We start from the raw sequence: 22477 nt of genomic DNA, 5'->3' as shown, positions 1-22477 counted from the left end.
AATTAAGAGATTTTCAGGTATGAGATAACAGTCTAGCAAATTATTTGAAAAGTATGTCTTTAAATTACTTCCGTGTTGCTGAAAACTCTTAGGACAGTCTCTACGAGCCTTCTTATTTCCCCTTGTTTTTCCCTTGTCTGAGACTAGCTGTGTTGCTGATTTGTTTCCTTGAGCTGTGTTAGTTGCTGCTTCTTGGGTTTTTCCTCTTCACGATTGTGTTTGGAACTCTGCATATCTGCTTCTTTACGAGGAAAAAATGTCCTCATAAAGGAAAAATAAAGTCCTATTTCTTTTCTTTTTCTTTCTTTTGTAATTTAATTTTTATTTTATTTCTTAAATTTTTATTGGAGTAGAGTTGATTTACAATGTTGTGGTAGTTTCAGGTTACTTTTTATTTTATGTTGGAGCAGAGTTGATTAACAATGTTGTGTTAGTTTCAGATGTACAGCAAAGTGATTCAGTTATGCATATACATGTATCTATTCTTTCTCAAATTCTTTTCCCATTTAGGTTATTACAGAATATTGACTAGAGTTCCCTGTGCAATACAGTAGGTTCTTGTTGATTTAAAGTTATGTCTCTTGTTGAAGGGCCTCCTCCGTTTGGTTCCAGCTGGGTCAAACACTACTGCATGTATCGGAAAGCGGCCAAGAAGTTCAACATCATTCCGTTCGAGCACAGATCTGGGGGGAAACTAGTAAGTCTTTGCTCTTATTTATTTTAAAAATATTTATTTATTTATTATTTTTGGCTGCAACAGGTCTTAGTTGCAGCACGCAGGATCTTCAGTTGTGGCATGTGGGTTTCTTAGTGTGGCATGCATGTGAGATCTAGTTCCCTGACCAGGGATCGAACCTGGGCCCCCTGTATTGGGAGCGCAGAGTCTTACCCACTGGACCACCAAGGAAGTCCCAAGGCTTTGCTTTTATACTTCATATTCTCTGTGATGTGGTCTTTGAGGGTATCTTTTTTTTTTTTTTTTTTTTTTTTCCGGTATGCGGGCCTCTCACTGTTGTGACCTCTCCCGCTGCAGAGCACAGGCTCTGGACGCACAGGCTCAGCAGCCATGGCTCACGGGCCCAGCCGCTCCGTGGCATGTGGGATCTTCCCGGACTGGGGCACGAACCTGTGTCCCCTGCATTGGCAGGCGGACTCCCAACCACTGCGCCACCAGGGAAGCCCAAGGGTATCTTTTTAATGTTGTTTTTATTCACTCATGATAAATACTTTCATTTTGTTTTTAGAATGAAAATCTTTTTTTTTTTTTTTAATAAAATAGGCCAGAAAATAATTCCTGTGTTTTCTGAATTGTTGGCATGGGTTTTTATGGTCAGATTTTTTTTTTTAAGGAGAAGAGTAGAATCATTTTGTGTCCCTGTTATTGGAAGATCCAGTTAACACCTACAACAGACTTTCATGACTCAGTGGTTTGTCTGCTCAGGATTTACCCGGGAGGCCTGATGGGCACACATAGATTCATACAAATGAAAAGATTATATAGAGTAGATGATCTGTAACGAAGTTTACTGTTTTTTACTTAAACTTTAATGTTCTCACTTAGACACTCCCCATTTAGCTTACTCCTCCCACAGAAGTAAAAAGCAAAGGAACTCATGATAGCTGGAAAAGGGCGAGAAGCCCTTAGGAGCTGGCTGGGTAGGAAAGGTGATCTTTGTTTTAAAACGGAAACTGCAGCTCATGGCAACAATAGCAGTCAAAACAAAGCTCCTCCCACTAGTGTTGCACATATCTGGTAATGCATTTTAAGGTTAATTCATTGCTTGCTGGGTGGATGGGCATAATTTTTCTTATGTGAATACAGAATTAACCCAAGTTCACTTGTATTTACACATACTTTGCATCTTCCTGAAAAATATTTAAAGCCGCTTATAATACAAACGCATTTTTGTGATATTGAAATAGACATGGAAAATCAAGTCCATGGCAAAGAGGAGGAAGTGAGGTTGTCACCCTTGGAGGGTGATGGGTTAAGACTGAGCGTGAGAGTTTTTGTCGTCGTTGTTTTGTGGTGGTAGTGTTGTTTTTTGGTGGTAGTGTTGTTTTAAAGATCGCGGTAATTTATGTTTGTCAAATGTAATGTGTCAGACGCATAGAAAGCAAAATTTGTTGTTAAGTGAAGCATCATATATAATAAAAGAGCAAATTCCATGAATGAACAGCAGCAGTGCACAATTCATTCACCAAATGCCCGCGATTATTTCACATTTCAGAGGGCCACTGATATAATCAAAAGTTGTAGTAAAAGGATAAATATGGGTTAACTTCAGCATCTCTATACATTTCAGTTATAAACTGAGCATGAGGTTGGAGTGTGAGTTTCCTGTCAAGTCCCAAGACATGTCTGCTTAGTGGTGTCTTTCTGTTTTAGCTACCAAATAATAAAAGATCTATTTAAAAACATGACTGATATTTTGAATAATTTTATATTCAAATGCTTGTTTAATATTAGAGCTCCCCATGTTCCAGAAAATATTAAAATAGGTCTAGAATTGTTTACTCAGACTCCTTACAGTTTCTCACTGGGAACCTGCTTCTGCGTTGCTTCTGTTTCCTGTTTTCTACCTCTTTTTAATGCTCTTAAAGAGCATGATGAGGATGGTTTAGGGAGGTAAGTGGTACCATATTTAAACAAAAACTCAGGAAAGATAGATTCAGGGTGATTCACTTTAAGAAACAGCAAAACCATATAGTTGGAGTGGTTCCAGCTTTAGATGCTCACAATGGCTGATCCAGGGTCCTTAGTGTACTTTTAGGTAGATTCCTGTGGAACTGAAGTTTTTATAGGTCAGACATGGTTACATGTGGACTGTTTTATATGGTATAACGTAATGTGACATACAAACACATTATCCTTCTTTTAACGAGGGGACAATAAGAGAATAACAAATATAGGCATGTGGAAACTGTATTGTTAACCCACCTCTTAAAATTAGCACTCATAAGGTCTGGTTTAATTTTATTGTAATCAAAGCAGGGTCTTGAAAACCTTAAGAAAAGGACAGTGACGAAAAAGAATTTGAAAAAGAATAGATACGTGTATATGGATAACTGAATCACTTTGCTGTACATCTGAAACTAACACAAGGTTGTTAATATACTTCAATATAAAATAAAAAGTTAAAAAAATGGCTACGACTCTAAATAAACTGGTTTGAAAGAGAATAAGATAGAGGAACCTAAAATCTGAACCTTGCCTCCTCCCCCCATCAAATACAGGGTGCTTAATTCTGCATATGTTTATACTGTAGTTTTTGAGAATGTTTAAAATGATTCTTTGCAGGGGGATGGAGAGGTGTTCTTTCTGAAAGAATGTATCAGAAGACATACTGACTCCATCGACAGAAGGTTTTGTTTTGATGTAGAAGCTGCTGACCGGTAAGTTATTGGCATTATGGGGCTTTACGAAAAGAGTCATTTAAAAAAGTGATTTTAAAAAAATAGAAGTTAATTGCAACTGAGATGCCTGTGGCCTGGGAGAGTGGTATCTTGTTATCTTTCCAGGCTGTGTGTTCACTGTGGGCTGTTTCGTCTTGGTCACCATGTTTAGCTGTGCAGTGATAGCTTAGCCTTGGCTGAAGTTTGGCATCATTTTAACTGGTGTTGTCACTTAAAAAATGACCTTGGAGCATTTCATTGTTGACCTAAGCCTTCCATGTATATACTCTGTATGTGGTGGAGGGTCATAGGCAAACTCTGTTTATTCAAAGACTAGCTCTCATTTTTTCTTGTGGTATGACTTTTAGTTATTTAGTTAGAAAAGAATCTTTGCTGGAGAGAAGGAAGTAAAAAAAAGAAAAAGAAAAACGAAGCTTGTTTGTCAATATTACTACTTGTCTGGCATTATTTCTGTGTCCTGAAGCACTAAGGAAAATCACGGTACTCGTAGAATACTTCCTTTTTTAATGGCTGACACTGTGGAGGTTCCTTGCCAGCCCTGGTTTTGGTAACAATGGTCTTTAGATAACACTGTTTCATACTTGTATAATAAAAGTTTGCAATATGAGATTTTTTAAACACAAGTTCATTTTAGGTCAGGACCCAGGAATACAAAAATAATTAATTCTTCTCTTCCCTCAGATGATATAACTGAGTCTATGGTGTTAGTGCAGAGGGGGAAGATCTGTGCTTTACTTTCCAAAAAATGAATTGAAGACCAGGTACATAAAAATGTGCTCTTATGCACCATGATAAATATGGCCCTACAAAGAAAAGGACAGAAGGTTTAATATGCATTTTGCCAAGACTGGAAAAAAATGAAAGGGAACGTCATTGTGAAAGAGGTTAAATTTCAAGCCAGTTAGGACTGGTTCAAAAACTTTAAGAAGAGATTCGGGCTGTGTAATACAACTTGAGCATAAATATGTGTGCATACACCCATTGTAAGCATTTACTGAGTTTTCTCTAAGTGCCAGTGTTCTGAATTCTTCTGTGCTTTATCTCAGTTCATCCTCAGCCCAGCTCTATCAGGTAGACATTATCCTCCTCATTTTATGGTGAGAGACTGGGGCCTAGAGAGCTTAAGTGATTCTCCTAAGGTCACGTAGCTAGTAAGTGGAAGAGCTGAGATTTGAACTCTTGCATCCGCCTCTAGACCCCAAGCTCTTAACCACTGTGCTGCAGGCATCAGAGTATAACCATGTAAGTGTGTTGTTTCCTAAATAATTGACAGAGGCAAGTCAGCAGTGCTGTCTACTAGAAAATGTGTTCAGTGAGGTTCATCTGCTTTGTCTCGAAAGGATAATTCTAGTACTTCCATATAGTAACACAATTCGTATTATTTTTGTCCAGCCCTATATTTTCTCTGAGACCTTGATCATGCCAAGTGCTCTTCTGCAATCGGGATCTTTATTACGATTATAACTACTTTCCATCCCTCGTAAAGGTTGATGAGGGGTTACTATGGAGTTATTTCCCTCATGATATCATCTTGTAAGGAGACTCTCAGAACTGGGGGAGACCTTAGAGATGATCTAGTCTAGTGGTTTTCAAACTACTTTATAGGGATGCCTTCTTTTCAAATAAAACCTTTACATTTATGCATATGTGAAATAGAAAAAAAAAAAAGAGAGTTCCCTTATTAAAGTGGGGTAGCGGGCCTGGATCCTTACCCTCTCAGCTTCATTCTTGCAGAAATCTCTAATTTATTTCCATTGACGCTCAGAGCTGCTCTCTGGGAACTGGGTGTAGAGGGACCACTAATCTAGTCTAAGTGATTCAAGAAAGGCGTACAGAGGATCTGACGTCTAAATTGATAACTGAAGGCTTACTTGGAGTCAGCTGGGATTGAGACACATTCCAGGCAGAGTGATGTATAATATATGTAAAGTCCTGGAGACAAGAGAGAGCGTGGTCCGCTTGAGGTCCCCCCACGGGGGACACCCAGCGTCACTGGAGCAGAGAGCCAGGGAGGATGGGAGAGGAGGCTTGAGAAGGGAGGCAAAGGCCTGGCCTTGAGGTTTTTGAGCTTAACCTATTAAATGGTTTTAAGCAGGGCACTGAGTGATAGAGTTATATTTTTCAAAACTCACTCTGGCAGAGTAGAGAAAGTTTAGAAACGGCAGGAGTGGTTGGAAGGGTTATTGATTGGTATTGTGGAGCCGGAATGGAGCCCAGCGCATGTGTTTGAGGGAGACTTTTAGAGACAGATTTAGAGAGAAGTTGGATGTTAGAGTATAGGGTGAAGGAGGGGAAGGAAAACACAGGAGGCTGAGGGTGGAGGAAGAAGATGAATTCAGTTGTGGTCCTGTTGAGTTAGGTTGCGGGGAGCTGTTCAGTAATACACCCAGCAGGAAATTGAGTACAGCACTTGGCAGCTTCAGTGGCATTGGACTTGGTGTTTACCGTCTACCTCCTGCAGCTCTCCCGTCCTTTGACTGTCTCCACAGTGAAACAGGCAGGTCCTCCCCCAATTTGGGCACCTGTCCATTTTCAGCCATTGCTCCTCAAGTGTTATTTCCCATTGTTGTCTTGTTTGTGTTTCGCCGTCCATTCACGTGGTTTCACCCTCAGAGTGTCTCTCTACAATCTGTATCTTTCTTACCTTTTTCCGTGTTTGGAACTACTCTTATTTATTTATTTATTTATTTTTATTTATTTTTTTTTTTGCGGTACGCAGCCCTCTCACTGTTGTGGCCTCTCCCGTTGCGGGGCACAGGCTCCGGACACGCAGGCTCAGCGGCCATGACTCACGGGCCCAGCCACTCCGCGGCATGTGGGATCCTCCCGGACCGGGGCACGAACCCGTGTCCCCTGCATCGGCAGGCGGACTCTCAACCACTGCGCCACCAGGGAAGCCCTGGAACTACTTTTAGAATCTTCCTTACATGGTGTGTCTCCAGTTCTCTTCCTTTTATGCTTTTCTTAGTCATTTCAGTATCATTTCAGATGATTCATGTAGGACTTTGCATCTTTCTCCTTCAGCTCCTCTCCTTCAGTCACCTGTTCTTCACCTTCCCTCAGCCATTCCCTCTGTGCTCTCTCCTTAGATCGTGTCATTACGAGGACAGGCACCCCCTCTGTCATCTCAGTTGCAAGGCTTTCTCCTTCTGACACCACCTTCTACTCTTCACTGCTTACTCTTTTCTAGTAAGTATCCTTAGCTTACAATCAACTGATCCTACTGTTCTCAGCCCCTCACACCCTCACTTCTTTCCTTGCCAAGTGTGAATTTCAGTCATTCCTTAAAGTCACTCTTTTCAGTACACTCAACTCCATTGCCCTTCCCTCCCTTTACTGTACTTGTCTGCACAGCTCCAACTTAAGATTCACCTCTGCCTTCTCTCTTTCTAGAGAAATGTATTCTACCATGTTCACTGGGATCACTTCCGATTCCTGACCGCTGGCTTCAAATCCCATTAATCCCAACCACAAATCATGTTCCACTGTCTTAGTTCCTTCATTCTCCTAGTTGATGGATATTTCATAGTTTCCTCCTTCTCTAAGCCTCTGGCACTGCCTCCCGGTCCTGATGAAATAGAGGTAATTCGAAGAGCTCATCCACTGCCATGGATACCTGCTCCATCAGCAGTACCCACCCTGCTGTCCCCATCACCGTGGGAACTGTGTTCCTGACTGAGGCCAGCCTCTCTGTCTAGCTGTTTCCATTCTCTCTTCACCTCCCCTCTCTCCTGGTTTAGGATGTCACTCAAGCACTTCTTCCTTTCTTTCTTTTTGACACCAGCTTTGCCCTTTCTACTAGATGAATCCCATCAGTGTACAAAATGATTCTTAATTTCATCCATCTTTTAAAAAAAACACCACCACCACCATCACCAGTGAGAAAACCCCGCCTTGACCAGTCTTCTCTTTTGTCTGCTGCCCATTTCTCTTTTCCCACAAACAGTAGAAATTCTTCTTCTTTTTTATTTGTTTCTTCTCACAGCATTGGATCTCCGTTGCTGTGCGCGGGCTTTCTCTAGTTGCAGCGAGCGGGGGCTACTCTTCATTGTGGTGTGCAGGCTTCTCATTGCGGTGGCTTCTCTTGCTGTGGAGCACGGGCTCTAGGACGCGTGGGCTCAGTAGTTGTGGCTCATGGGCTCTAGAGCGCAGGCTCAGTAGTTGTGGTGCATGGGCTTAATGGCTCCGCGGCATGTGGGATCTTCCTGGACCAGCGATCGAACCCGTGTCCCCTGCATTGGCAGGTAGATTCTTAACCACTGTGCCACCAGGGAAGTCCCAGAAATTCTTCAAAAAGCTCTTATATCCAGGTCTCCCATTTCCTTCCTCTTGTGCTCCTTTGCGTCCTCTTCAATCAGGCCCTTGCCTCCACCTCTCCACTGGGTTTTTCTGTTGTTGCTGTTAAGGCCATCATGTTCTTGTTGTGCTACAGCCAGTGGGCAGTTCTCAGTCCTCTTGTTCTTTCCTGGCAGTAGCATCGGATGTGGCCAGTCACCCTCTCCTCTGTGATACACTTGCTTCACGTGGCTCAATAATGTCACACCTGCCTGCTTTTTCTCGCACCCCAATGGCTTTTCATCTTTTTTGGACTCCTTTGCCAGTTCCTCGTTTCCCAGACCTCTTGATGTGGGAATTCTCTGGAGCTCAGTCTTCAGATCCCCTCTCTGCAGCCCTAACGATCTCGTCCAGCCTCAGGACTTTCCATGCTATCCATGCGTTGGTAACTCCCCGGATTTAGTATCTGTACCTGAATCTCTTCCCTGAACTCCAGGTTTTTATATCCAGCTGCCGACTCAGTTGCTTCTGGGATGTGTGATAGGCATTTCGAATAGTGCAGAGGTTGGAGAGACTGAATGGTTTTTGTAAAATTTCCAAGAATTCTTGGGGGAAAGAAGATATACTCTCTTTATGGACCCAACATTTTATATGGGTATATTAATTCAATCTTATCATATAAATACTACCATGTAAATCTTTTAAAAAAAGTAATACATGCTCATTGTAAGTCTTGTTCTAAAGCTCTTTGGTTAACTTGGAAAATACCTTTATGTGTGTATCTCCTTGAGCCTTTGGGCTCATGTGACTGTAATTAAGTTGAATTACAGACTTCTGTTGTCTTTGCTTTATTTCCTGATTTCTGAACAGGGGAACATCTATTCAGGTTTGATGTTTCTGGGGGCTCTTAGTTCCCTGCCACCCCCCACTGTCAGTGTGTTGCTGTTGGTCTCCCACTTTTGGAGCAAATTCTGGAGAGAAGGGGAGTATACTCTCTCAGAGGTCTCCACCCTGTTTCTGGGGTTTTGAAGGCATTTATTCAGTGAAAAGTTGAAATGAGATAGGCTCTTCTTTTGTCTATTTCCCTCATTCCTGGCCAAGCCGACTATTGGGGATTATAAGCAATTTGTTCCTTGTTTATTAGGTATGAATTCCGTGAGGGTAGGAGCCTCATGTTAGTTCCTACAATGCTTTATATGTGGTGGGCATTCACCAAATTTGTACTGGATTAAATGAAATTGAATTGTTGTCTAGCAGTGACAGGACTGGGATTAGATTCAATCAGGCGATGGTTAGTGAACTGTCCTTTTCTTCCACACACACTGCAGCACTGTGAGCTCCAGTATTTGTATTCTGCTGAAAGAAAATAAACTTAACGCATTTTGGAGCATGTGGGTATTGCAGATGGGTTTCTGATGGGGTTTGTACAGAATTCCTATTGCAGACCTTCATATATAGCAGTTTCACCATTGATTGCATATGTTCCATGTAAAGTTTTTTGTCTTCTTTCCTGGTATCAGTCTTTGCTATTTTTATTCCTCGTGTTGGAAAAGCAGTCAGGTAACATTGTGACAATAGGCAATACTTCCATAAACTGCAGAATGGAGCCTGGCCTTGCGTTTGATCTGTGTACATGTAAATCAAAAGCTTTCACTTAATGGTTACATAAATTCAGATCAGGTTTGATTGCATGTAGCAGAAAAACTCAAAATAAGATGACTTAAACAGTGTAGAAGTTTAATTTCTTCTCTTTGTTAGGAAGTCTACAGGGGATCCGGTCCTCGTTGGTATGCTGCTTGGTGTCAGACATTGCCCACTCTTGTGCACGGTTTACCTTCCTGGTCTTAGGTCCAAGATGCCGGCTCGCATTTATTATGTAGCATTGTCTGTTGTGGTAGGAATGCTTTCCAGAGGAAGTGCACACTACTTTTCCTCGTATACCATTGGCCTGAGTGGAGTTGTATGGTTATACCTAGCTGCAAGGAAGCTGGGAAGTGCTGAGGCAAGGAAATGTCTGGAAACAGAAGAGAGCAATCCGTGTGCTGTTCTGATACTTGGGAAATCTCTTAGGAAGAATGAAGGGGAGAAGAGCTGGGTGGGTTGATTTCCAACTAGCCGTTACTGCTTTGATTCTCAATGGTTTGGAGGATGTGTGGTTCATTTTCCTTCCCTCAGTTCACTGAAAGGTTACTTTGACTATCTTAGTTGAGAGGTAGCATTTAGGAACACATGTGCCAAGAACACAAAGTGGAAAGATAATACAGTGAATGGGAGAAAATACTTGCAAATGATATATCCGATAAGGGACTTGTATCCAGAATATATAAAGAACTCAGAACTCAATAATAAAAAGACAAATAATTCCAATTAAAAACAGGCAAAAGTTCTGAATTAGACATTTCCTCAAGAAACTATACAGGTGGGTATAGCACATCAAAAGACACCTAACGTCATTAGCTATTAGGGAAATACAAATCTAAACCACAGTGAGGCATTACCCACTAGGATGACTGTAATTGAAAAGCCAGGTAATAACAAGTATTGGTGAGAATGTGGAGAAGTTGGAACTCTTACATACTGACGGTGGGAATTTGAAATGGTGTAGCTGTTTTGAAACACACTTGTCAGTTCTTCAAAAAGTTAAATATAAAGTTACATGACCTAGAAAATTCTGCTCCTGGCGATGTGAACAAGAGAAATGAAAACCCATGTCTGCCTAAAGACTTGCCCAGGACTGTTCATAGACGTATTATTCATAAGAGCCCAAAGTAGAAACAACACAAATATCCGTCAGCTGTTGAGTAGATAGATAAATGTGCATGGCCATATGATGAAGTATGATCGGACAGTAAACATAAATGAAGAGCTAATACATGCTCTGTTTCATTTTGAGGCAGATTACTCTCAGAGCCCGAGATTGTCTTTGCCAGTATTTTATTTAACACAGGTTCACTGTGGGAATTATAATTTCACAAGCCAGTAGCATATAGGATGAATAATGTCTCAATGCATACTGTGTCTAATAGCATACGTAACATCTCTTAATAAGCTAATAAAGAAATAACATACTCTAAACCAATACTAGATAAGTTACACTGTTGTTCCAGGCAAGGGAAGATGAAGGGGATAAATTTAGTTGAGGTGTGCCTTTCTACCAGGTGGCTCTTGGGAGGAGACAGCATGACCCATTGAGAGCAAAAGTGGAAAGTCCCCGGTTGCTAGGGAACGAAGGGGCCAGTGTGGATGGGCAAGATCTTCTTTGTGGGGCTGCTGCATGGCTTTTGCCGCTGCTGGTAAGAGTCACCTTCACCACAGCAGGAGCTAACGCCCCACGGTCTTCAGAGAGCTATTTAGATCAACGGAAGGTAGCCTTGCCCAGACCGAACACACTCGAGTAGACCTTACAAACTGTGTATTCAGAGTCCAAATCCCCCCTCTCCACCGTTGCTTCTTCACGTGTTCTTATTGATAAGGCTCCAGCAGCGCCCTTCACTAGCTGAGTTATGGAGTGCTGTCGGCAACCTCAGATGTGGCTGATGACCTCCTGACTCACAATTTCACTTTTATACAAAAACAATAACTTTGCTCTTGAAAGCAACATCACTCCTTTTATTTTTATAAAATGATTTTTTCTTACAAAAACTGAAATTTATCAAAATCTTTTCAAAGACGTTTTACAGCAAGACATAGTTATTTCATGTTGAATATGGATGCATTTGAAAACCTAGGATATGATTGTCAGTGTCTAAGGCCCGGAAACGTCCAGTCTGGTAAAAAGTGAATAAAGCAAAAAACAAAACAAAGCAGGGAATGATAAGGAGGGCTTGGTGGCATTCAGAGAAGATTCCAAGGCAGCTGGGTGCAGAGTCCTTCTGGTACCCCAAAACTGCGTTCACCTGTTGGAGGGTGTCAAGCCAATAGTCAGGAGAAGGAAGGACTTATTACCTGCAGCAACTAAGGAGAACAGCAGGGATCTCTCCCAAAGCAGTGTCTCTCCCAACTTCACTTTTAAAAACAACTTTATTTTTGTCATAAACAAGAAGATTTGAAATTACATCAAACCACTACAACATGCTACAAGGTGGATGAACCTTGAAAGCAGTTTGCTGAGTGAAACCAGCCAGTCACAAAAGACTACATATCGTGTGATTCCATTTATATGAAACATCCAGAATGTCCTACACAGGCAAATCTGTGTAGACAGAAAGTAGATTAGTGGTTCCCCAGGGCTGAGGGTTTGGAGGAAAATAAAGAATAAGGGCTAATGGGTATGGGGTTTTTTTTGTTTTTTTTTTTTTTAGGGTGTGATGAAAATGTTCTAAAATTGATTTTGGAGATGGTTGTACAGCTCTGTGACTATGTTAAAAGCCGTTGAACTGTACACTCTAGGTAAATTTTATGGTGAATTATATCTCAATAACGCCTACGAAAAAGGAACAATGCTGCAGGTAAAGGAATACTTACCATAACTAAAATCAGGCTTTTAAATGACTATAAACATTCACTACTTCACGCCAGTCACACTTCAAATACCATGGGCTGTGAAATGGTCACGTCACTGGTTTTAGGTTGGAGAAGAGCATTTTGTGTAGTTACTTTCCCCATGGCAAGCTGTAGTTTGTCAGGAGGTGCAGCGTTCCTCCCTGAAGGGTGAAATATCCCCGGGTCCAACAATTTTGTTACATAACTTGCCTTTCCATTTCACTGGCAAGCCTGCCACATGCTACATTGTGCTGTGACCCTCACACACTTGCTTGGTAAATAATTACCATTCTGTGAAGTTCTCCCACACATCACAGCCAGGCACCACTTAAAGAAAATGCTTCCCATTTTGCTTTCATTAATGTGACATTTCAAATATTATATTTGGTTTGATGTTGCCTAGGTCCTAGTATATTGCACTTGAAAGGATGTTGGCAAGATACTTCTCATTTTTATAATTCACCCATTTGTATTTTCATGATGATGATGGGAAGATGAAATCACCTATGTATCTGAAGCAGTATGCATTTTAGCCTACATTTATACCAGAGACTTTATTTAGCAACTGTGTGCCTGGTAATGTATTCTTTATCACTTTAAAAGAGTGAATTAGAGCATACTGCTTCCAGAAGCCCATGCAATTGGACTGAATAATAATGTTTCTGTGGCACATTAGCTGGAGTAATATTTGTAAGTATTTTATAGTGCATGCCATTCGGGCAACTAAACAGCCATTGACTGTGTTTGATGCTGAGGATGGGAGAGTAAACCAGAGACTAAAAAGGCCTGACCTTAAGGGAACTCACAGACTGGGAGTGTTTGCAAACAAATAACAGTTTAGAGGTCTGTCTAAGGTGCTTAGGGAGCTGAGAAGCAACAGGGAATAGGGCTGGCTGGAAAAGGTTATACTAGAAAAATTGATGGTTAAATTTAATCTTGAAGATTTGGTCACAATCTTGAAGATTTGGAAACTCGGAGGCAAAAAGGCCCAAAGAAAAAGGAATCATAGAAATCTTGGGAAAACATGTTAAGGTACTCCTTGAAGGCTGAGGTTCTCAGCAGTGAGTGATTTTGTGTCTGGGGACATTTTGATTGTCACAGTTGGGATGGGGGGAGGGCAGCAGGGGTGCAGGCTGTTGCTACTACTGTCTAGTGGACGGAGGCCAGCAGTGCTGCTAAATGTCCAGCCCAGGACAGCCCTCCCCAGGAAAGCACCGTCTGATCCAACCTGTCAGTAGGGTTGCTCTTGAGAAGCCCCGTTTTAAAGCATTTGGAAAGACAACTCCAAGAGTTTGTGGAATTGAATGGAATTGTAGTGTTTTCTTTTACGTGTTTATAGGAATATTTATGGGTGTATATTTCAGTTAAAAAAGTGTAATAGCATAATTTGTTGTAGTGCAGGGGATGAATAAAGCCACAATGCAAAGGGCTCTCTCTGTCTGGCGTTATCCTTTCGGGCGTGGTGCATTATTCAGGAGCTCTGCTAAGATTCCAGGGTAGAGAGAAGAGAAAAGGAAGTCATTTTAAAAGAATTTAGGTGGAATTGGTAGAGAACGGAGTGGGCAGAATTAGAAATAGCATTTCTTGTATGTAGCCTTCTGTGTTTTTCATAGAATGTAAGATTTTTACCCTAAGAATGGTATTGTTGATAGTGGCATACTGAAAGACACATTTTATATTGGTTCCAATATTTAAATGGAAATCTGAATTGACATTCATATGAATTTATTCATGAAAATGCATGCTGAAGGACACTGGAGTGTGGATCATCAAAAAGTTTTTAGCTTTTGTAAATAAAGTCATAGGGCTTCCCTGGTGGCGCAGTGGTTGAGAGTCCGCCTGCCGATGCAGGGGACACGGGTTCGTGCCCCGGTCTGGGAGGATCCCACATGCCGCAGAGCGGCTGGGCCCGTGAGCCACGGCCGCTGAGCCTGCGCGTCCGGAGCCTGTGCTCCGCAACGGGAGAGGCCGCAACAGTGAGAGGCCCGCGTACTGCAAAAAAACAAAAACAAACAAACAAAAAAGTCATAATGAACAATTGTATACAAGGGTTTGTGTGGACACACGTTTTCATTTCTCTTGGATAAATACCTCTGAGTGGGATTGCTGGGTGTGTGTGTGTGTGTGTGTGTGTGTGTGTGTGTGTGTGTGTGTGTGTGTGTGTGTGTGTATGTGTGTGTGTGAGAGAGAGAGACCTTTAAGAAAATTGACAATTGTCCAAAGTAGTTTAATCCTCTTACCAGCGATGTATGAGAGTTCCAGCTGCTCCACCATGTAACCAACCTTCAATGATGTTAGTGTTTTTCATTTAACCTAATCATGACTAGTGATGTTGATTGAGTGCTGTTCCATATGCTTTCTGGCCAATTATATTTCTAACGTTGTGAACTGTCTATTAAAGTCTTTTGCTCATTTAAAATACGTTGTTGGTCTTTTTGTTATTGAATTGTAGGAATTAAGTTTTCTGGATACTGATCCTTCATCAGCTGTATTAATTATGAATATGTTAATTGTGAGTATTTTCTCTGATCTGTGGTTTGCCTGTTCATTTTCTTAACAGTGCTTTGATGAGAAGAATATTCTAATTTTGATGAAGTTGAATTTATCAGTTTAAAAAAGTTTTATTGGTAGAACTCTTTGTTTTGAGAAATCTTTACCTATCCCAAGTTGCAAAAAACATTTACCATGTTTCCTTCCTCCCTCCCTCCCTCCCTCCGGGAGGGCTCCTTGGTTGTGGCATGCATGTGGGATCTAGTTCCCTGGCCAAGGATCGAACCCTGGGCCCCCTGCATTGGGAGCACAGAGTCTTAACCACTGTGCCACCAAGGAAGTCCCCGCATGTTTTCTCTTTAAAAGCTTTATAATGGGTCTATGACTTGTGAAGATTTTTGGGTAGTGTGTGGTGTGATTTGTGGAGATTGTGTGTTATTTATCTTTTCCTATACAGATAACCAGTATTTCTAGCACCATTTGTTGAAAAGGTCTTTCCTGTCATTGGATTGTTTTGGCACCTTTGTCATAAAACACTTGTCCGTGTATTTGCAGGTCTAATTCTAGCTTATTCTGTTCCATTGGTTTATTTGTCCTTTTGCCAATTCCACACTATCATTAATACTGTAGCTTTATAGTAGATCTTGAAGCCAGGTGGTATGATTCCTCTGTTTTTTTTTCAAAATTGTTTTGGCCATTCTAGATCCTTTGCATTTCCATATAAACTTTACAGTCAGTTTATTTGTATTATTTTAAGTATTCTGGATACTAATCCTTCATCAGGATCCTTCATCAAAAAACCTGCAGGCCAGTATTTTCAATATGGAGTTTTAATAATTCATGAGTCTGAGCTTCTGTTTATTTAGTCTTGAATTTCAGCATTGTTTTATAGTTTTCAGTGTAGGGTCATGGATAACTTTTGTTAAATTTCCCTAAGTATTTTATGTTTCTGGGTGCTATTTTAAAATGTATTATGTTTTACATTTCATTTTCCAATATACTGTTACTATATAAAAATGCAGTTCGTTTTTGTCCTACTCTGTTGCTGAGTTGATTTATTGCTTGTAGTTTAAGACTTTTTATTTTATTGTACACAATGGTATCCTGTGTGAATAAAGACAGCTTGCTTGCTTTCTTTCCAATCTGAATGCCTTTTATTTCTTTTACTTGTCTTTTTGTACTGCCAAGACCTCCAATAATAATATGTTGAATGGAAGTGGTGATATTGGGCATCTTGCCTTATTCTCCATCTTAAGGGGAAAAGCATTTATTATTCACTGTAAAGTATGTTAGCTGAAGATTGTAGGTGCCTTTTATATTGAGGAAGTTTTTGTCGCTTCCTAGTTTTAATCCTAAGTAGATGTTGACTTTGAAAAAAAAGACTTGTCAGCATCTATTGAAATGCTCATTAAATATTTTTCTCAAATCTGTTAATGGGTGAATTGCATTGAATTTTCTAAGTTAAACTAATCTTGCTTTTCTGAGATAAACTCTACTTGGTAGTGATGTATTAACTTCATTGGGTATTGCTGTATTTTTTTGCTAATATTTGGTTGAGGGTATTTGTATTTGTGTTTGTGACAGATATTGTATGTTATGCTCTTTTTTTGTAATGTCTTTGTCTGATTTTGGTATCAGGGTTATGGTGGCTTCAGAGAGTTGAGAAGTTTTCCATCTGGCTCTGTTATTTCAAAGTGTCTGTGTGGTTTCTTCCTTAAGTGTTTGGAAGAATTTACCTGTGAAGCCATCTTGGTCTAGTGGGTTTTTTTTGTGGGAAGTTTAAAAATTACCGATTCAATTGATTTAGTATGTAAAGTGATATCCAGATTTCCTAGTTTTGTGTGTTAGTTTTGATAAATTGGTTTTCAAGGAATTTGTTTATTTCCTCTAAGCTTTTGACTTTATTGGAATAAATTTCTCCATAATATCTCTTATTTTCAAAGAGGATCTGTAGTGGTACCTCTTTTTTAATGCTTGGTACTGAAGTTTTTCATTTTTTTCTCAATAAGTCTTGCCTAGAACTTTATCAGTTTTACTGATTTTTTCAGATGACCCATATTGTCCATATTATATTTCATTGTTTTTTGCTTTTATTTTTATTTCCTTTGGATTTTGGTTTTCTTTTAAACATTTCTTAAGATGGAAGCATTGATTTTCCATTTGATTTTGAATGTAGACATATAACTCTATAGATTTCCTTCTAAAACAGCTTTAGCTTGCATCCCACAAATTTTGATGTGTAGTGTTTTCATTGTAATTCAGCTCCAGAAAATTAAAAAAAAAATTTTATGTGATTAGGACATAGGTGTTGAATTTTTACTCAGGTGTTATCTAGAAAGAGGATTTATTTATTGATTTATTGATTGATTGATTGATTGGCTGCATTGGGTTTTCATTGCTGCGCGTTGGTTTTTCTCTAGTTCCGGCGAGCGGGGGCTGCTCTTCGTTGCCGTGCAGGGACCTCTCATTGCGGTGGCTTCTCTTGTTGCAGACCACAGGCTGTAGGCACGGGCTTCAGTAGGGAAGCCCAATTTGCAATCTTTAAAACATCTTTCTAGGGACTTACCTGGTGACACGGTGGTTAAGAATCCGCCTGCGAATGCAGAGGACATGGGTTCGAGCCCTGGTCCGGCAAGATGCCACATGCCAAGGAGCAACTAAGCCCGTGCGCCGCAACTACTGAGTCTGTGCTCTAGAGCCCGCGAGCCACAACTACTGAATCTGCGCGCCTACAGCCCGCGGTCCGCAACAAGAGAAGCCACCGCAATGAGAGGCCCGTGCACGGCAACGAAGAGTAGCCCCCACTCGCCGCAACTAGAGAAAAACCAACGCACAGCGATGAAAACCCAATGCAGCCAAAAATAAATAAAATAAAATAAATTTATATTTAAAAAATTCCACATGGATGGGGATTTTCTATGTGCAATATTATTATTGTTTTTCTACTTTAATTGTCTTTTGGTTAGGTAACATACTCTATATTTTATCAATGAATTGAAGTTTACTAGACTTGTTTCATTGTCCCAAATGTGGTCTATTTAGTAAATGACCCATGTGTACATGAGACCAATGATTTTTCTGCTGTTGTAGTGTTCTTGAAATGTCGGTTAGATCAAGCTGGTTGTTGTTGCTCAGATCTTCTGTATTGTTTTGATTTTTGGTATTGTTCTATCAGTGACTAAACTAGGGATGTTAAAATCTCTCACTTTGATGAAGATGTGCCTGTTTTCCTTTTATTTTGTAATTTTTGTTTCCTATATTGATTATTTGAGACCTTTTGTTTTTTTGTGTCTGTACGTTTATGATTATGTCTTCTTGAAGTGACCCTTTTATCATTATGAAATGTCTCTCTGTTTCTGGTAATAATCTTTATCTTGAAATCTACCTTGTGATATTAATATAGCAACACTAAAAAAAGAAAATATATATAGCCACGTTAGCTTTCTTATGCTCAGTGTTTACTTGGCATATTCTTTTTTACTTTTTATTTTATATTGAAGTATAGTTGATTAACAGTGCTGTGTTAGTTTCAGGTGTACATATTTTTTTCCATCCTTTTTCTTTTAACTCTTTGTGTCTTTACGTTTCAGCTTTGCTTTTCATAAACAGCATATAATTGAGTCCTGCTCTTAAAAATTCCAGTGTATTAGGCTTTGCATTTTAATCAAGGTTTTAGTTAATGTGTATATAGTATAGTTGTGGGTATGTATGGGTTTAAGCCCACCATCTTGGTTTTGTTTTCTGTTTGTTCTGTTTGCTCTTTGTTCCTCTGTTCCTCCTTTGCGGCCTTCTTTTGAATGAATTGAGTCTTTTTTAGTGTTCTGTTTTATCTCCTCTATGATTTATCTCCTCTGTATGATTTTTAGTTATGCCTCTTTGTATGTGCATTTTTTAGTAGTCCTACAGAGTATAAGGTGCATTTTTAAATTACCATATTTTTACCTTTCCATAAACAATATAAACTTACAACAGTAGACTTCCAATTACCACCCTTTTGCCCTCTGTGCCCTTGTTTTATAGACTTTAATTCTACATATACTCTGAGTCCAACAATACGTTACTAGTTTTACTTTATGAAATTAATAATCAGTACTCTTTTAAAAAATTTAATGTTTTATTTACGTATATATGGGTGTGTGTGTGTGTGTGCAGTTTCATCTTTTATTTTTAAAATATTTATTTATTTATTTATTTTGGCTGTTCCTGGTCTTAGTTGCGGCATGCAGTATGTTTTTTCTTTAGTGCAGCGTGTGGGCTCTTAGTTGCGGCCTGTGGACTCTTAGCTGTGGCATGTATGCGGGATCTAGTTCCCAGACCAGGGTTCGAACCTGGGCTGCCTGCATTGAGAATGCAGAGTCTTACCCACTGGACCACCAGGGCAGTCCCTCATGTCTTTTAATATCAAATATTTATCCATTCTGATTTTCTTCATTCTTTTCTGCAGAACTAAGTTTCTATCTTGTGCTATTTCCCTTAAGTTCCTTAGGCTAATTTAATTTGAGCATTTCTTGTAATGCAGATCTGCTAGAGAATTCTTTCATGTTTTGTCTACCTGAAAATGTCTTTCTTTTACCTTCATTTTTGATGGATGTAGGACTCTGGATTGATAGTTTTTTTCTTCCCCCAGCACTTCTAAGAAGTCATTTCTGTTTTCTTAAGGGTCCACTTTTTTTTTTCTCATGACAGGTCATCTATCTTTCTTACTGTTCTCTTGTATGTCATCTCTTTTGCTGCTTTCAAGATTTTCTTTTCATGAGGTGCCTAAATGGGGTTTTCTTTGTTTTACCTTGCTTGGGGTTCATGGAAGTTCTTGGATGTGGGAGTTGATAATTCTTCTCAGTTTCAGAAAATTTTAGCCATTATCTCCTCATATGCTTCGTTTGCCCCCTTTTCTCTTTCTTCACGTTCTGGAACTGTAAATGCATTATGTTAGATCATTTGATACTGGTTTCAGTTATACCTGCAGGATTTTAATTTACAGAGGTGGCTGAGTGATGTCATGTAGAGGCTAATGCCACTGGAAGAGAATTTTATTCCTTACACTTTCCAAGAGAAGAGGGCACACCATGCCACATAGGGCCATGTGGGGATACACCAGGTTTTGGTCAGGAGTCAGGAAGGAGTGAGGGGAAATCCTAGACTAGAGCTTTTACTGGGGTTTCTGTAAGGCAGAGAAGGGGAGAAAGCATACGATTAGCTACTCTGAGTAATACTGGTGAGCTCTAGGCTGTAGGCGTGGTTTTCAGTTGTCTGGCATCTGGCCTGGGGGTGATTTTAGGGCAGGGAAATATTGGCTGGACGTGTGAGTTAGATAAAGGGGGCAGTTGGGGATATAGACTTGGGTTTGGTTGCTTTGCATGTGGAAGTTGTGTTCCTGAACTCTTCATCACTTATTTTATTTTTCATTTCTTGCATATCCATTTGTGTCTTTTTAATAGTTTCCATCTCTTTGCTGAAATTCCCGTCAGTTTATGTGTGTCGGCCACCTTTTGCCATGGATCCTTTAACATATTTACTGTTGTTTTTAGGTTTCAGTTCCCCTCCCCCTGCCCCTCCCCCAGCCATACCTGGGCTATTTCTGGGTCTGGTTCTCTTGACTACTTCCTCTCTTGATGTTGGGTTACATGTCTTTGCTTCTTTGCATGCCTTGTAATTTTCTGGTTGAGTACCAGGGATCGTAAGAGAGCAGTAGAGACTAAGGTAAGTAATATTCATATCTGGTAAAGGACATGCCCATTTTCCCATCAGGCTGCTAACGCGTAGGGCTGTCAGGTCAGTTGGCGGTTGAGCTGAGATTGGGCATTGTTGTTACTTTAGTTAGATTCTGTTAGTCACGGGCTTCCTGTGATTTGAGGATGCTATCTGAAGCCTCTCCGGAAGCTCTCCCACCCTGCCTCTCAGCCTTAGCGGACACATCTCTTTCAGCTCTGCTCTCAGACTGCCCCTGAGCACCTGGGGAAACACTGCGGGAAGGAGTGAGAGGGTGGGTTCACATTCTCTTCGTGTCTGTGTCTTCTAAGGATTTAAACCATCACACCAGCTCATACTCTACCTTTAAAACTTTGTTAAAATCCTGCTTTCCTCATCTCTGATGGCTGCCTCTTTGTCCTGCTGCTTCACAAAGGATGAAAACAGCTGTATGTGCGCACGTGCCTTCTCTCCAAGAAAGGACTTGTTACTTCCTGCATTTTAGTTAACTAGGGATTTTTGCATTTTCAGTTCTCATATGGTTCTTCACTTTACTTTACTTTACCTACTTGCTGCGCCGTGCGGCATGTGGGATCTTAGTTCCCCGACCAGGGATGCAACCCACGTCCCTGCATTGGAAGCATGGAGTCTTAACCACTGCACCACCAGGGAAGTCCCATCAGATGGTTATTTAAAATAAAGCAAAACAAAACTGTGATTTTATAGGTTCCCCATCTTATTCATGTTCTTAAGGTGAGAATGATGTTGTCTTAACAACTTCTACGCAGCTGTTCTCTAGCGATTAATGGGTTGAATTCACTTTTACTGGAGAAAACAATCCTCCTTGTGACTCTATCATTGCTTACTTGCTCTGTTTGAAACAACTTCTTAGTGTACAGAAGAAAGAAGTTGTTATAAAGTCTTCCCCCTTAGTAAGATCAGGTAACATGCTTTAATTATCTCAAGAAAAAATGTATGTATTTAAAAAATTTTCCAGCAACCCTTATGAGAAGCTAATTATGACTGCTACATTTCTAAAACTTTAAAAGTGTTTTGCTTGGCTTTGGCACTTTCCCCTTAGAGTATAATTTAGTGCAGGACTTGTAATGTGCTGGGTTATTTTTTTTCCCCCTCTTCCTTTTCAACATTCCTCTTAGAAAAGCATTAGAATATTCCCGATTTGTTACCATCATAAATTTTGGTAGCTGCTTCTTAGATTTTTCTCTTAATTTCTCCATTTACAATAATATCAGTTGACATCTCATAAATGTCGTGAATGTTTCTCTCTGCTCTTGTTGTATATTTTCTTAATATATGGGCTCATTGATCTGCCATGTAGAATCTAAGGAAAATGCATGTCTTCCACATGCTTCGAGAGCACTATAAAAAATGCAGTTGAAAGAGAATTAATAGATATGGGGTCAAACATAGAATACAGATAGATACTAGTTTCCTAAAACTGTTTCTCACGCATCTGCCTTGGGTAGTGTCTGATGTGTAATAGTCCATACTGTTTTGTTTTGTTGCGGTACGCGGGCCTCTCACTGTTGTGGCTTTTACTGTTGCAGAGCACAGGCTCCGGACGCGCAGGCTCAGCGGCCATGGCTCACGGGCCCAGCCGCTCCGCGGCATGTGGGATCTTCCCAGACCAGGGCACGAACCCGTGTCCCCTGCATCGGCAGGCGGACTCTCAACCACTGCGCCTCTGGGGAAACCCGTCCATACTGTTTTGAATGAATGAATGAAACGAGATTGAGGTGCTGATTTAAGAATAAGAACCTGTTTAACCTGTTACTTCAGATTTCAGTTCTCAACCTTGTGCTCTACAGATACTAATTTTGGCTTTAAGTAAGGACAGACTATCCCGGCCAGGTGCTCTCTTTCGTCTGGTCCACTTTTCCTTTGTGAAGTTTATCCCGTTGCCTTTGTATGCCAGGAATCCTCTTTGCCTTGCTATGCACGCAGGATTATCCAGAGCTTAGCACAGTGTGTGATACACAGCCCGTACCCGATGTTAGTTTGGTCGAGATGACTATTTGATGAAGGAAGAAGAGGAGGCGCCGTCCTCAGCTGGACCCGTGTAACGCATTGCAGCAGTATCTGCTCCAAGAACCCCAAATTAGAA

General features: G+C 40.4%; 1 protein-coding gene across 3 annotated transcripts in view; it reads left to right on the top strand.

Annotated features, from left to right (window-relative positions):
* ARHGAP10 (Rho GTPase activating protein 10) overlaps positions 1–22477 on the top strand; it is a 335363-nt gene that overhangs the window by 137440 nt on the left and 175446 nt on the right. For all 3 annotated transcript variants that reach the window (XM_089912398.1, XM_022599764.3, XM_022599763.3), the window contains 2 exons: positions 591–697; positions 3302–3396. In XM_089912398.1, coding sequence (XP_089768524.1) covers positions 591–697; positions 3302–3396 — 202 coding nt within the window. The remainder of the gene's footprint in view (positions 1–590; positions 698–3301; positions 3397–22477) is intronic.

This window comes from Delphinapterus leucas, chromosome 5, assembly GCF_059928025.1.
Source record: "Delphinapterus leucas isolate spDelLeu-1000000601 "Yukka" chromosome 5, BTC_Dleu_Yukka2, whole genome shotgun sequence".
Classification (NCBI taxonomy): Eukaryota; Metazoa; Chordata; class Mammalia; order Artiodactyla; family Monodontidae; genus Delphinapterus; species Delphinapterus leucas.
Note: the sequence above shows the minus strand (reverse complement) of the source record. Positions and strands in the feature narration are given on the sequence as shown.